Here is a 12374-nt window from a genome sequence, read left to right as displayed (position 1 = left end):
TACACCGTATAAAAATATACAACTTGGTAACTTTTTCATGTAACTGAGGGGAAAAAACATTGTATCTAATCTAAACCATATACAAATACGTGTTAGACATGATATTTCTCTAATTAATAATACCTAATAAATACAACCAAAAAAATCAATTAACATGTAAAAAGCTACACAGTTTATATACATCATTTGACAATTAAAGGATATAAGGACAAAAAACTAAACAAGAAAACTGTATGCAAACTTCCATTTGAAGAACGACAAATTCCAATCTTCACACTTTGCAATCCTCACTATGCTAATCAATCAAGACCGTTTCATGGATTGAATTCAGCACCAAACTAACTAACCACTCCTATGTTATACTTATGATGTTAGCACCCCAAAAAGGACAGGTCAGACAATATAGTTATTTACTTGTCAATTTCATTGCTGACTTCTAGGTAAGCATTTCATTTGTATACTATGCGATATCAGGCTACTCTCTCTGACCTGCCAATAAAAACGAATTTTATCAATGAGTTTAAAGTTAAGTTATACCTGCCACAACAATATCATCCAATGAAATTCAAGACAAGTACTTTAAAACTTAAACACTTCTTTCCCGAATATAAAACTTACCTGCATAGTTCTAATAATTGACAAAAGATCTTGGCACTCATCAAGTAAACAACGCTCCTTTGCACTTATGCTGACAACTTCAACTACCAGTGACTTTACATTTACAACCTATAAATGGAGAATGCTTTCAGATATTATTTTTAAATGCCAATTGCTAAATCCCAAATGCTGGTTATCCATAAAATGAAAATATGAAAATTCCCAATCATAAAAAAAAAAAAAAAAAAAAAAAAAATCAAGAAGATTACGGAGCATATAAAGCAAACCACCTCTAAATAAATATGTGGTGTAAAAATGACCCTGCTAAGTTTGAAATCCCAAACTACAGCGATGAGAAGCTGTGTTAAGTATAGTTTCGGATGAATCTAAAAGCATAGGGTTTTATAATATGTTAAGGTGATTTTATACATAGAGATGATATTATTGCTACAGAAAAGATGCAATTCTTAGTAGATGACAGGCATCATCCTTTTGTATCACACCAATGATTTGTTTGATAACTTAAAAGTCTTAAAATATTTTCTGTGATGGTGGGCTAAACTTGCAAGTCTCCAGTACAGAAGACAAGAGAATTTGAAGTGGTTTAGATGTGAAGTTTTAAGAAGCAAAACTTATACTTTAACAAAACAAAATCTTATGTCAATCAACTTGCTTGCATTGATTCTTATGCCTATATATGAACCATTAAAACTTCTGTGCTTTTATTTTCTGCTTGCTTGGCAAGACACAAATATGCATAGAATAACCTCAGTTGATTTTCTACCACAATCATAATCTAGCCTGGGAATTTCAAAGACTATTGAAAAGCTGGCATAAAATAACACTTGTATACCATCACTTCGTCACAAATATAATCGAGATCCAACATTCATTATGGCAGTATGGCAAAAGGATTATATACCTTCGGTAACAGTAGGCATATGGAGGATGCCATGGCCTGCATCACATCCATTGCTGAACAAATAGCCTCCTTCAAATTCAGTAGATCTATCTGTAGCAAAATACAGTGGTTTCATGTTAATCCCCAGATATGCTAATAGCTAATAGCAATTGAATTACTAAATGTCACTGACTAACTAAAATAATTAAGAAATAAAGCAATAAACAGGAAGAGAAAAGAAAAATACCTTGGCACCACCAAAAACAGGAAGACGTAGGGTGCTGGCCTTTAGCGCTTCGGTCGCTCCTGAGAGGGAACCAGAGTACACCCGATCCAGAATAGCCCAATCTTCCAAATAGATCATCTGAGTAAAATAGTTTCTATTAAGAACTTACTATGAAAGCTGAACATAAAGTCAATGTAACCATATTCACCTTATCTACAACTGCAAGTAAATACCTCAAGCATGTATGAAAAAAGAAAAGGATAGTATGTATACATTTTGGCACAGTTTCAATTTGACAAAAATATTCCCAGTAACCTCTATCAGAGAACAAAACCGCACAAATGAGCAAAGCTAATGTGCCCAGTAATGATACAAATGGACAAGTAACAAAACTATCTACATGAAGCCAAATGCCATGGAATGATTGTTGCTCTATGAAGGAGAAAATGACACAAATATCTAAATAATGGAGAAATGATGAAAAATCATATCAAATCAAAACTAAAAATACAACAGCAAATTCAGCACATGTAGCTAAGGATCATACTTGCTCATTCAGGATGGATAATAGCTTTAAATGTTGCTTCAGCAACTGTAACTTTATTCTTTTGGCTGCAACAGATTCACGTAGTTTCGATGTAGCTACCCAAGCACCATAGAGGCTTTTCTGATACAAGAAAGAATATTAGGAAAAAAATAAATATGTAAAAAAATAAACCAACCAGACAACCAAAATGGAAAACAAAACATAAATTGATAAGTTGTATATAAGATCCTATATATGAATTGATCTTCACAATAATTTAACTCTCAGTCAAAAAGATAAAAAAGGTAACTAAAACTAGAATCATAACAAAATACATTCACTGTCTTTCTCTTAACTTCAAATCAACATGAGACCCAATACAGCCAAAGTTTTAAATAATGTCAACAATATCAAGGACAAGGATGTAACTACAACTGCACTGATGTAACTATGACTGCACTGCGATGTTCGCTACAATTTAAATTAAAACCTTAAATACAACTTCAAAGAGTAATGCACATGCCAGTAGAATATTAATAGCATAACTAACATTAAAATTCAAACCAAATAGCAAAAAATAAATAAACATAGAAATGTTCTCTGCTAAAATGGAACTAAAATCTATTAACTATCTTTCCATTAACATCCATACAATCCACACGAAACTCAACACAAAATCAAAGAGTAACTCCCAAGCAATCACAACATTAATAACATAACATTTAAATACAAAACCAAATTTGAAATTTGAAAAAGAAAATATACCTCAGAATTCAGTGTCTGCACAGAAAGGGAAGCATCTGCTCTAGCGTTCACAAAATGCCATTGCATAAGCCTGTTATGTAGGAGTCTCAATGAATGCGCGTCAATTACCCTGTTCTCTCCAATTTTCCCCCTTGGAACATCAACGGCAAAACTCAAAACAGAAGGCTCATTAACAAATCTACTACTCAAACTACTAGCAACACCGTTTCTTCCACGGCAAGGACTCACACCGCGCGAAGGGGACCTCGGTGATGGCATCCCTAGCTTACTTGGAGAAGCAGGACGAACTGCAGAACGAATTGGCGAACCTTGCAACCGATTATTCAAAATTCCTCGTGGAGACGATGCAGGACTATCGAACACTGATTTTTTCGGCACCAAAAGCTTCGGAGGAACTGTTGATCTGTTTCCAATTCCACCGTTTCTCGAAGATGGATTAGTAGCCTCTTGCAAGAACCTCGCCGGAACAACAATCGCTCGAGCTGATCGTTGCGGTTTTCCACCTCCAAACTCCTGTACTCCAGAAGAACTACCAGAAGTAACACTTTCATTATCAGAAGGAACAAGTTCAGGTTCAATTACCTGCTCAGATCCACCATTTTTGTTGCTTTCTGATCTCAATGTAGCACCATCGTGAGAAACTCGAGGATCCAATAACGAATTCCGCAATGACCTAACCACATTGCTTCCAAATCCATTCGAATTTCTCAACAAAACACCACAATCCAAGCTTCTATTCATGAAATTAGCTTGATTCTGTTGTGATTTCGCCGGCCACCGGTGCTGATCCACTGACCTAGAAATCGAATTTTCTGTTTGATCAGAATTTCCGTTCACTCTTCCTCTTCCAATTGTCGGTGTTGTAACCGTCGCCGGAACCTTCCTCCTCTCCGGTGTACTTTTCCTCAAACTCTGCACCGTCGCTGGCGGCGGTTTCGCTTTACTCACCGGCATCGAAAACGATTCTCCCTGAAACGAAACGGATAAACTCCTCGCCGAAGTAAACAACATTTTCTGAGCAACCGGAGTCTCACCATTAGGCCGAGGAGTACCTTGCCGTTGCCTCTGCCGCTCCGTCGACTGAGATCGTTTCACCGACGGCGTAACTGTCACCGGCGTCGTCAATTTCTGTCTCGTCGAATTCACCGTTCTATTCACCAATGGCGAGTTAGTTCTTTTCGGCGGTGACGAAAACGACGAAGACGAAGACGAAGAAGATGAATACATGTAACGAGAAGTAACTTCTCGTGCTTTCGGTTTTCGTACAATTGCATTGTCCGATTCAGAAGGTAACAACGGTGGCCTCGTTGGTGTTGATGCTCTCTTCGTGTTTTTCGTCGTCGTGGTTGTTGAAATCGCAGTAACCATTTTTTTTTCTTTCAAAAATCTAACACGAAATGTACGAAACGATATTCATCACTAATCACGCTAGAACCATTACCAACCCTAGAAATTTAACGTTGAGAGTAATGTAGCAGAGAAAAAATTGCGAGCGTGATTTTTTGGGTATGAATTAATGAAGAGGTTGAAAAATGAGAGCGAAAATTTGACCGTTACGTTGTTATGAAGGTGTGAAGAGAAGAGTGTAACTGTCGTTCGTATTAGTGTGACTGTGAGAGTCACACGCAGCGTGATTGTGATTGTGATTGTGGTTTTGGATTTGGGAAAAATTAACACCGAAAATGTGAAGGTGGAAGGTGAGGTACCAGAAAGAGTGACGTCAAAATTGCTATACACGTACGCGCGTTGTTGAAGAGAATTAATGCACTCGCCGTGACTTCAGTTCTTCTTCTTTTTCTAGGGCCCAACAAGTTATTAAGGTTGAAGAGAGGGCCTATTAAGTTTTTAATTATTGTAAATCTTAAAGCTATTTTTTTGTCATCAAAGCAAATTTTAATGTGTGTGACTTTTTTATCTGAATATTTGTCATTTTTCGTTGTTTGGTGTTAAGTTGGTGGAGGTAAATTCTCAAAAAAGAAGAAGTTGGAGGAGGTAAATAAAATATGGTGAATAACTATTTACATAGAAATTGAATTTAGATTCTGATAAAGGATTTGTCTTATTGAAAGTTCGATAATCATTTGATTCAGTCACTTGTTTGTATATTTGTCGTTTTCGTTTATATGAAAACTAATGATAAATAAATTTCTGATTATAGATTTAAAGTTAAGACTTTTGTCTATTTCTAACTCATGCGTATGAAAAATTATTTGAGGGATGATGTCAACTTCTTAAATTAATTTAAATTTTTTCGTGAGGATTAGTATCTTTATTCTTTAGTTACATCTTAGTTCGGTTCAATAAGAACATTCGGTATAACTTACGTTAAGGTCATACTAGGTCAATTTTTTAAAAGATCAAACTCAAAGTAAAAGTAAATGTGTTAGAATTTACGGACCTATAGACCTTAAACTTCTTGAGAAAGCTAGGTCTTGTAAAATCTCACTTGGTCGGTCGATCCCTCTATCTCCATTAGAAATGAATTGGAGAAGGGTAGTTTGGTAATTTCAAACACGTTTACGTCATTTTGTTGTGGATTCGTGGGGCTTGAGGCTTGTGCCTTAGTTGACACGCAATTTTTTTATTATGATAGAATAAAAATAAGTGTAGCAAACGATGAAAACGACGTCGAAGAAGAGTGAAGGAGTATAAAGAACAAACCTTGAAGTTGGAAATGGGTTATTTGCGCTTTGCCGAGGGAATGAATCTTCGGTGAGAGACGTTACGCAAACGACACTGCTTGTGAATTTTGTAAAATCGTCGTTTATGAGAAAAAATCAAAAGTAGCCGTTTCGCTTTTGATAATGGATCAATGTGCAAAAGTTAGAATGAACTTCATATTTTTTTTCTCAATAATAATAATACTATAGTCTCCAACATTACTTTATGATTATTAATTGAGTTTTGGAGCTTGCACGATTTTAAGGTTGCTTTGACACTTGTTGATTTTTAACTCTCAAAACTGGCGGTCCGTTTTTTAAATTTAATATTTTATAGGGTCTTTTAACTAGTGTTCTTAGTAGGGATGATAAAAAAATCCATATCTGTGGATATTTGCGGATGAAGGTAGTTAAAATATCCGTTTATTTTATCTATGATATACGGAGCGGATAGCTTAATAGATATCATAGATAAAATAAACGGATATTTTAACTACCCGCTTATTAATGGATATGGATGTAAGTTTAATGGTATCTACATCCGCAAATATCTATACCCTTTATTAAATCGAGTAAATTACGTGAATAACATTAATATATTTTAACTTCCTAAGCAAAAAACCTCGGCACTATGAGTGTTATTAGTTATCACACGACTGTTTAAATATGTATTACAATCCTTTAAAGGAAGTGAAAGTGGTCGGGATTGTTGAAACAAGAAGCTTTGTTTTGTTGAATATGATCATCTTTATTTATGCTTTTGTCAAATAAAAAACTTTATTTTTCTTAAATGTAATGAAATTTATTTATGTTTTTGTTGAGTCAATGATCTTTCTTGTTATTTTATTTTTTAAAAGAATCTTTGTTATTTTTGTAATGTATAGATATTATGTTTTGCAAAAAAGAAAAGAAAATACATGAGAAAGAACTTTTGTTTTTACGTTTCAACTAAAAACAATTAACACATTTTTTTTTATAAATGATATTCATGGATATTTGTATAAACTTGCGGATACCTCAAAATCTTTGGATTACCCACTAAACAACGGATATCCGCATGAATACGGATAGAGGACAAATTTCATATTTATCCAATGGAGCAGACACATATATCACACTATCCGCATCCATAGATATCCATTTACATTCCTAGTTCTCAGAACAATGGTTAAATAATCTATATTTGTGGTTGTGACCACATTGACCACACACAAGAATTGCTCTAAATTTTGACTTTTGAGTAAATAATATTAAATCACTTTTTCTAAAATATTATTTAGTTTAGTTACTTAACCAATGTCACAAAGACACCGGTTAACATTCTCCTATTTTATATAGCCCATATGCTCCGAGAATTGCAAATAACTTTTTTTCTTGACTTTGTGCCAACAATAACATTAGAAGTTTTTTATATATTATACTCCCTCCGGTCCTTGTTATAAGAAACAATTGACTTTTTTGGTTCATAGAATAATTAATGTATCTTGTTATAAATATAGACTAGATACATCACTTACACAATGAACCTAAAAAGTCAACTTTTTCTTATAATAAGGACCGGAGGGAGTATAAAAATAGTATAAGTATTAGTAGAAGTTAAACTAAGCGTGTGTTTGGTTTCCCGTTTGCAACACACAAAATCATGTTTCTACGTTGTCCAATGCATTTTTGTTGTGATTTTTAAAAGTTCTAAATACTGACTTTTACGCTAAAGTGAATTTTTGTCGTGATCTCCATCAATCCTTTTTGCAAACGCAATACCAAACAGACACTAAGTGATAAGTGAGAAAACCAGATAATCCTGATTATCGAATCATATTTGGATTACTTAGAGAATGCAATTGCATTCAATAAGTACTGAAGTGGATATAAAAATTCCCTGTGATTCTCAATTAAAAATATGGCTTTGATAGTTTCGTGCACTTGATAAATTCTTCATTAGAAGCTCTTTCTATTAACAACACAACCAAATATTTACCAAGATTATGTGTCTCCCTAAAACCACACAAATGCCCCAAGTGTTTCTGAGACGCATGATTGACATTCTTAGAGAAAAAAATGTCATTTTCTTCACTACTCGCCTCTTTGTCAGACAATTTGCGAAAAAACTCAAGAATTATATTAACATCAGGTGCAAATCATCGTCAAACATCAGGTGCGGCACCATATGGTCTATCTGTAGTTCGGCATTTTATTCGTAATAACTAACTGATATCTATCTTATCAGTTAGTTATTTTTTCCGAAATGAATTATAAGTAAACATAAATTAAAGTTTATTTTTCTTCAAAAAAATTAAATTAAATTTTTATATTTACAATGAATCAATTTTTTAGTTAAAGAGAAAAATTTAAACAGGAGACAGTTTTTTTATTGGGATTATATAATTATTTTTATGAATACATGTAATTTGGTTGAATTTTGTTTATAGTTTAGGCTTAAATGCGGGTTTAGTCCTCAATTTTTCTAAAACCGCAATTTCGATACTTTTATTTTTAATTGTACAATTTTGATTTCTCAATTTATAAATTTTGACCAATCCATAACTTGACTATACAATTTAACAAGGCGACAATAAATTAGGTGATCTGACATGAAAACAAAACAAGTAATTGTTGAGGTTCTTCAAAAGTAGTGTGTTAAATTGAGTTGAGACCAAACATTTAAAGTCAAAAGAAGTTCAATTAAAGTATAAGGAGTGAGAGTAATCAATTTATTGTCTTGTCGTTAAGGTGTATGGTCAAAATTATGCGTTGTCAAATATTTTAAAATGAGCTACTAAAATCACACAATTAAAAATATGGGGAGTAAAATTGTGATTGAAAAATGATAAATACAGCGAAGAAACCAAACACAAAGAATACGGAATAGCTGCGATTGGCTACCAATCACCACTACCGGGTGATTTTCATAAATTCCAGGAATTAAGTCATTTAATCCGTTTTGTTTCAAACACACGCTCACGAGATTTCACAAAAACTAATTTGGTATCCGGTATATAGCAACAATGCTCTTTCGCTAAAATAGGAGACCAAAACTGCATTTAAGCATATATCTTGTTTAAAAGGGAGTATGTTTCTTCTATCTCCGTGTATGTTATACCACTTTTTGTGTAAGGTTTCGCACAGGGTAAAACGAAGGCCCTACATGGATGTTGGTTATGGGGGTGGGATAGCATGGGAGACACTTAAATTTACAGAAATATTATGGACAGCTAGCTACACATGCATGCATTCACTTTTAACGCAAAAGATATGTAAGAGCTAGCATGTATAATCTTTAGGACCACCCAAAAGCAAACTTCCTTCTTATGCACTCAATTTCATTATGGTTCATATCTTTTCCTTTGTACAAATTGACCAAAATAGAATAAAAAATGCCGAAATTGTTAGGCCGGATGCCATGACTGGGGTTCGAACCCCGGTACCTCCACTTGTGTGTGTGAGTTTATAATGGCTTTGTCATTTCGTCTATCTACCAAAAAAAAAAAGAATAAAAAAATCGTCAAGAAAATAATTTAATTCCCATAAATCATTGTAGATTCTAGTTAATAAAAACTCGTCATTTCCAATTATCTAGTTATAAACGAAAATAAAGAGAAATTGCATATTATTATTTCTATATGTTTGTCATCAATCAAATGTTTTTTTATTAGTGACCTGGGCATGTCAGGGTTATTAAGTATTAATTTGTTTTGGTAAAAAAAAAAAAAGAACTCATTTCAGAAATTAGAATACAATTTGTTTGTGCTGGTTGTAAACTTTTTTTTTTAATTGACAAATGTTAATAGTTAGTTTGTTATATTATATTATATTTTACTCATTCGTCTTAGTTCGAACATGGGATCTCCAACTCATATTCTCTTAGTTCAAACGCAATGCTCTACATTAAGGAAATTAACGCCGATATATTGATGGTCATTTATTGAAATCAAACAATCCATATTTTACTGTAGAAGTTATTTTTTTTAAAATTAAGATATCAATTATAAAATATGAATCATCCGACCATGCATAATCCAATATAACAAATACGTGAATGCAAGAATTTTTCAACTGCAAACAATCCGAGAATTCTTCGTTTCACTGACATTTTTTAAGGTCATAGATAATCACTGACTATTTTTTAAGGTCATAGATAATTGATGTTTTTTTCAATTAGCAAAACTTATTGATCAACATTGTTCTAAGCAAGATATGCAAAGAATACAACAAAAAGAGTACAACCATAATACAATCTCAGAAGGATAATTGACGACTATGAATTTATTATTGATAAAAAAAAAATAAAAATAGGACTGGTGGGTAAAGTTGGTCATTCTCTACCCACAGAGGGCCATCATCTCCATGAGAAGAGTATTAATTTGAGATGAAGACAGCTTTCTAGAATGTTTTGTACAAAATAATCATTTTGTGGATAGAGTAGTGAGAGAACAAGGAAAACAAATCTCCCAAAATAAAAGATATACCTGCGGCTAAGATGGAAAAATGATGGAGAATTTAGCTTTGTTAATTCTAATTCTGTACTAAATTCTAGCTATTTGTCTAATGAGAATTTTTTTTTTTTTGGTACAAGTCTAATGAGAATGTTAATGATGGTGTTATCACTGTTTTATTGCAAATACAACAATCATTGTTTAACATGAATTGCGATTCTATTATGATCTTTATCCCAACAGAAAGAAGGAATAAGGTTTATTTGATATGATTTTGCTAGCTAATCAAAAAGCATCACTTTTTAGGATGCTCCTACATGTAGTGTCTTTGTCATGCACTTCTTTAAGTAGTAGGAATGTACAGCACAGTCTCTTCTAATTTACCACCCATTCACCTAGTTTGGATCCTTTATGCCCAGGGGCCAGGGTTGTCCTAAGGTCCGAATAAGTAGGGTAAGGGCCTTATACCACCCTTTTACTTAATATTCTTAACTGTGTTTTCCCCTCTAAAAAAAATTAAAAGAAAATAATGCCTCTTATATAACTTATGAGTTCTGTGAAAGAGAAAGAAAAAAAACTTATGTTAGAGACATCATAGAGACCATTAGTTCATAACAAGAAAAGTATCTTTAGCTGAAAACACTAACCATGTTGGATGCTTCCAATTGTATTCAACAATTTTTTCTAGAAACAATTATTTGTTTTTTTACCAATACAATTTTTTATTATAAATTTTTACTATATTAATATATATACATATGATAATACCATAAATAATATTTTGCTAAAACAAAGCATAAATATTTTTTTTGACAAGACAATATCATAATGAATAAAATTTGAGGATAATTTTCAAAGACCAACTAGTGTCGTCTATGCGTTCTCTATGACTAACGAAGATTGCACCATTGGTTGGAAATGTCCTCATGAGAGATGTGTTATACTCAATTGTGATGGGGCGTGCAAAGAGAATTTGGAAATTGTGCGGGTTGTGGTGGTCTTCTTCGCGACACTAATGACAGATGACTCAAAGGATTTGTACGCAAGATTGGAGTTTGTGATGCTCTTCATGCAGAAATATGAGGTTTGTATTTAGGTTTGGAGCTAGCTTGAAGTGATGGAATTTCACATCTCTATGTGGAAAGTGATTCAAAATTGCTTATTGACATGGTTACAAATAATTGCAAGACTAATGGGACGACCCCTTCGTTGATTTGACGTATCAGAAATATCTTGGACGTTGAGGTTCATATCATACTTGACGGGAAGACAACAAAATTGATGATTAGCTTGCTAATTTCAGCCTTACCATGAATTCTTGGAATTTTGGAGACCCCTCCTAGTGAGCTTAATAATCTATTCTTTGATGATATTTCTGAGGTTTGCATGCTTAGGAATGTTCGTTTAGTTGTTTTTTTTTTTCTTCTGGACTTTTGACCTCTTTTGTGTGTGTGTGTATATATACATATACTACTCCTCTCACCCTCTTTAATGAGTCCTCTCACCCTCTCACAATAACTACTACTCTCATTTGATACATCCCATATATATATATATATATAAGATTTGCAACTTGCCCTCTTTTGCAAAAAAAAAAAAAAATATACATATAATAATAGCATAAATAATATAATAATATTTTTGACAAGAGAATATCATAATTAAAATAATAAGAATATCATAATTAAAAAATATTTTAGATGTAAAATATAAAATATAAATGGGGACAATATATATATATATATATATATATATATATATATATATATATATATATATATGCACAAAAAAAAAATATACATATGATAATAGCATAAATAATATAATAAGAATATCACAATTAAAAAAATATTTTAGACAAGAGAATATCATAATTAAAATAATAAGAATATCACAATTAAAAAAATATTTTAAATTTGAAATATAAAAAAATATACATATGATAATAGCATAAATAATATAATAAGAATATCACAATTAAAAAAATATTTTAGACAAGAGAATATCATAATTAAAATAATAAGAATATCACAGTTAAAAAAATATTTTAAATTTAAAATATAAAAAATATTTTAAATTTAAAATATAAATGGCCCATTAAAATATAAAATATTATAAAATATATAAAATATAAAATATTATAAAATATAAATGGCCCATTAAAAAATATAAATTTAAAATATAAAATATAAATGGCCCATTAAAATATAAAATATATAAAATATAAAATATTATAAAATATAAATGGCCCATTAAAAAATATAAA

At 32.0% G+C, this 12374-nt stretch overlaps 1 protein-coding gene across 1 annotated transcript; it reads right to left on the bottom strand.

Moving 5' to 3' along the window:
* Positions 1-5850, bottom strand: LOC146952103 (QWRF motif-containing protein 2-like). The gene is made up of 6 exons (XM_085741082.1): positions 3016-5850; positions 2272-2391; positions 1746-1862; positions 1520-1609; positions 619-726; positions 1-489 (listed from the first exon to the last, which is right to left on the bottom strand). The coding sequence occupies exons 1-6, from the start codon at positions 4381-4383 to the stop codon at positions 424-426; spliced, it is 1869 nt and encodes a 622-aa protein (XP_085597208.1). The 5' UTR covers positions 4384-5850; the 3' UTR covers positions 1-423.
* Between the last annotated feature and the right edge of the window lie 6524 nt (positions 5851-12374).

This window comes from Medicago sativa, chromosome 1 (genome assembly GCF_051527215.1).
Source record: "Medicago sativa cultivar Bolivia chromosome 1, Bolivia_mono, whole genome shotgun sequence".
Lineage (NCBI taxonomy): Eukaryota > Viridiplantae > Streptophyta > Magnoliopsida > Fabales > Fabaceae > Medicago > Medicago sativa.
Note: the sequence above shows the minus strand (reverse complement) of the source record. Positions and strands in the feature narration are given on the sequence as shown.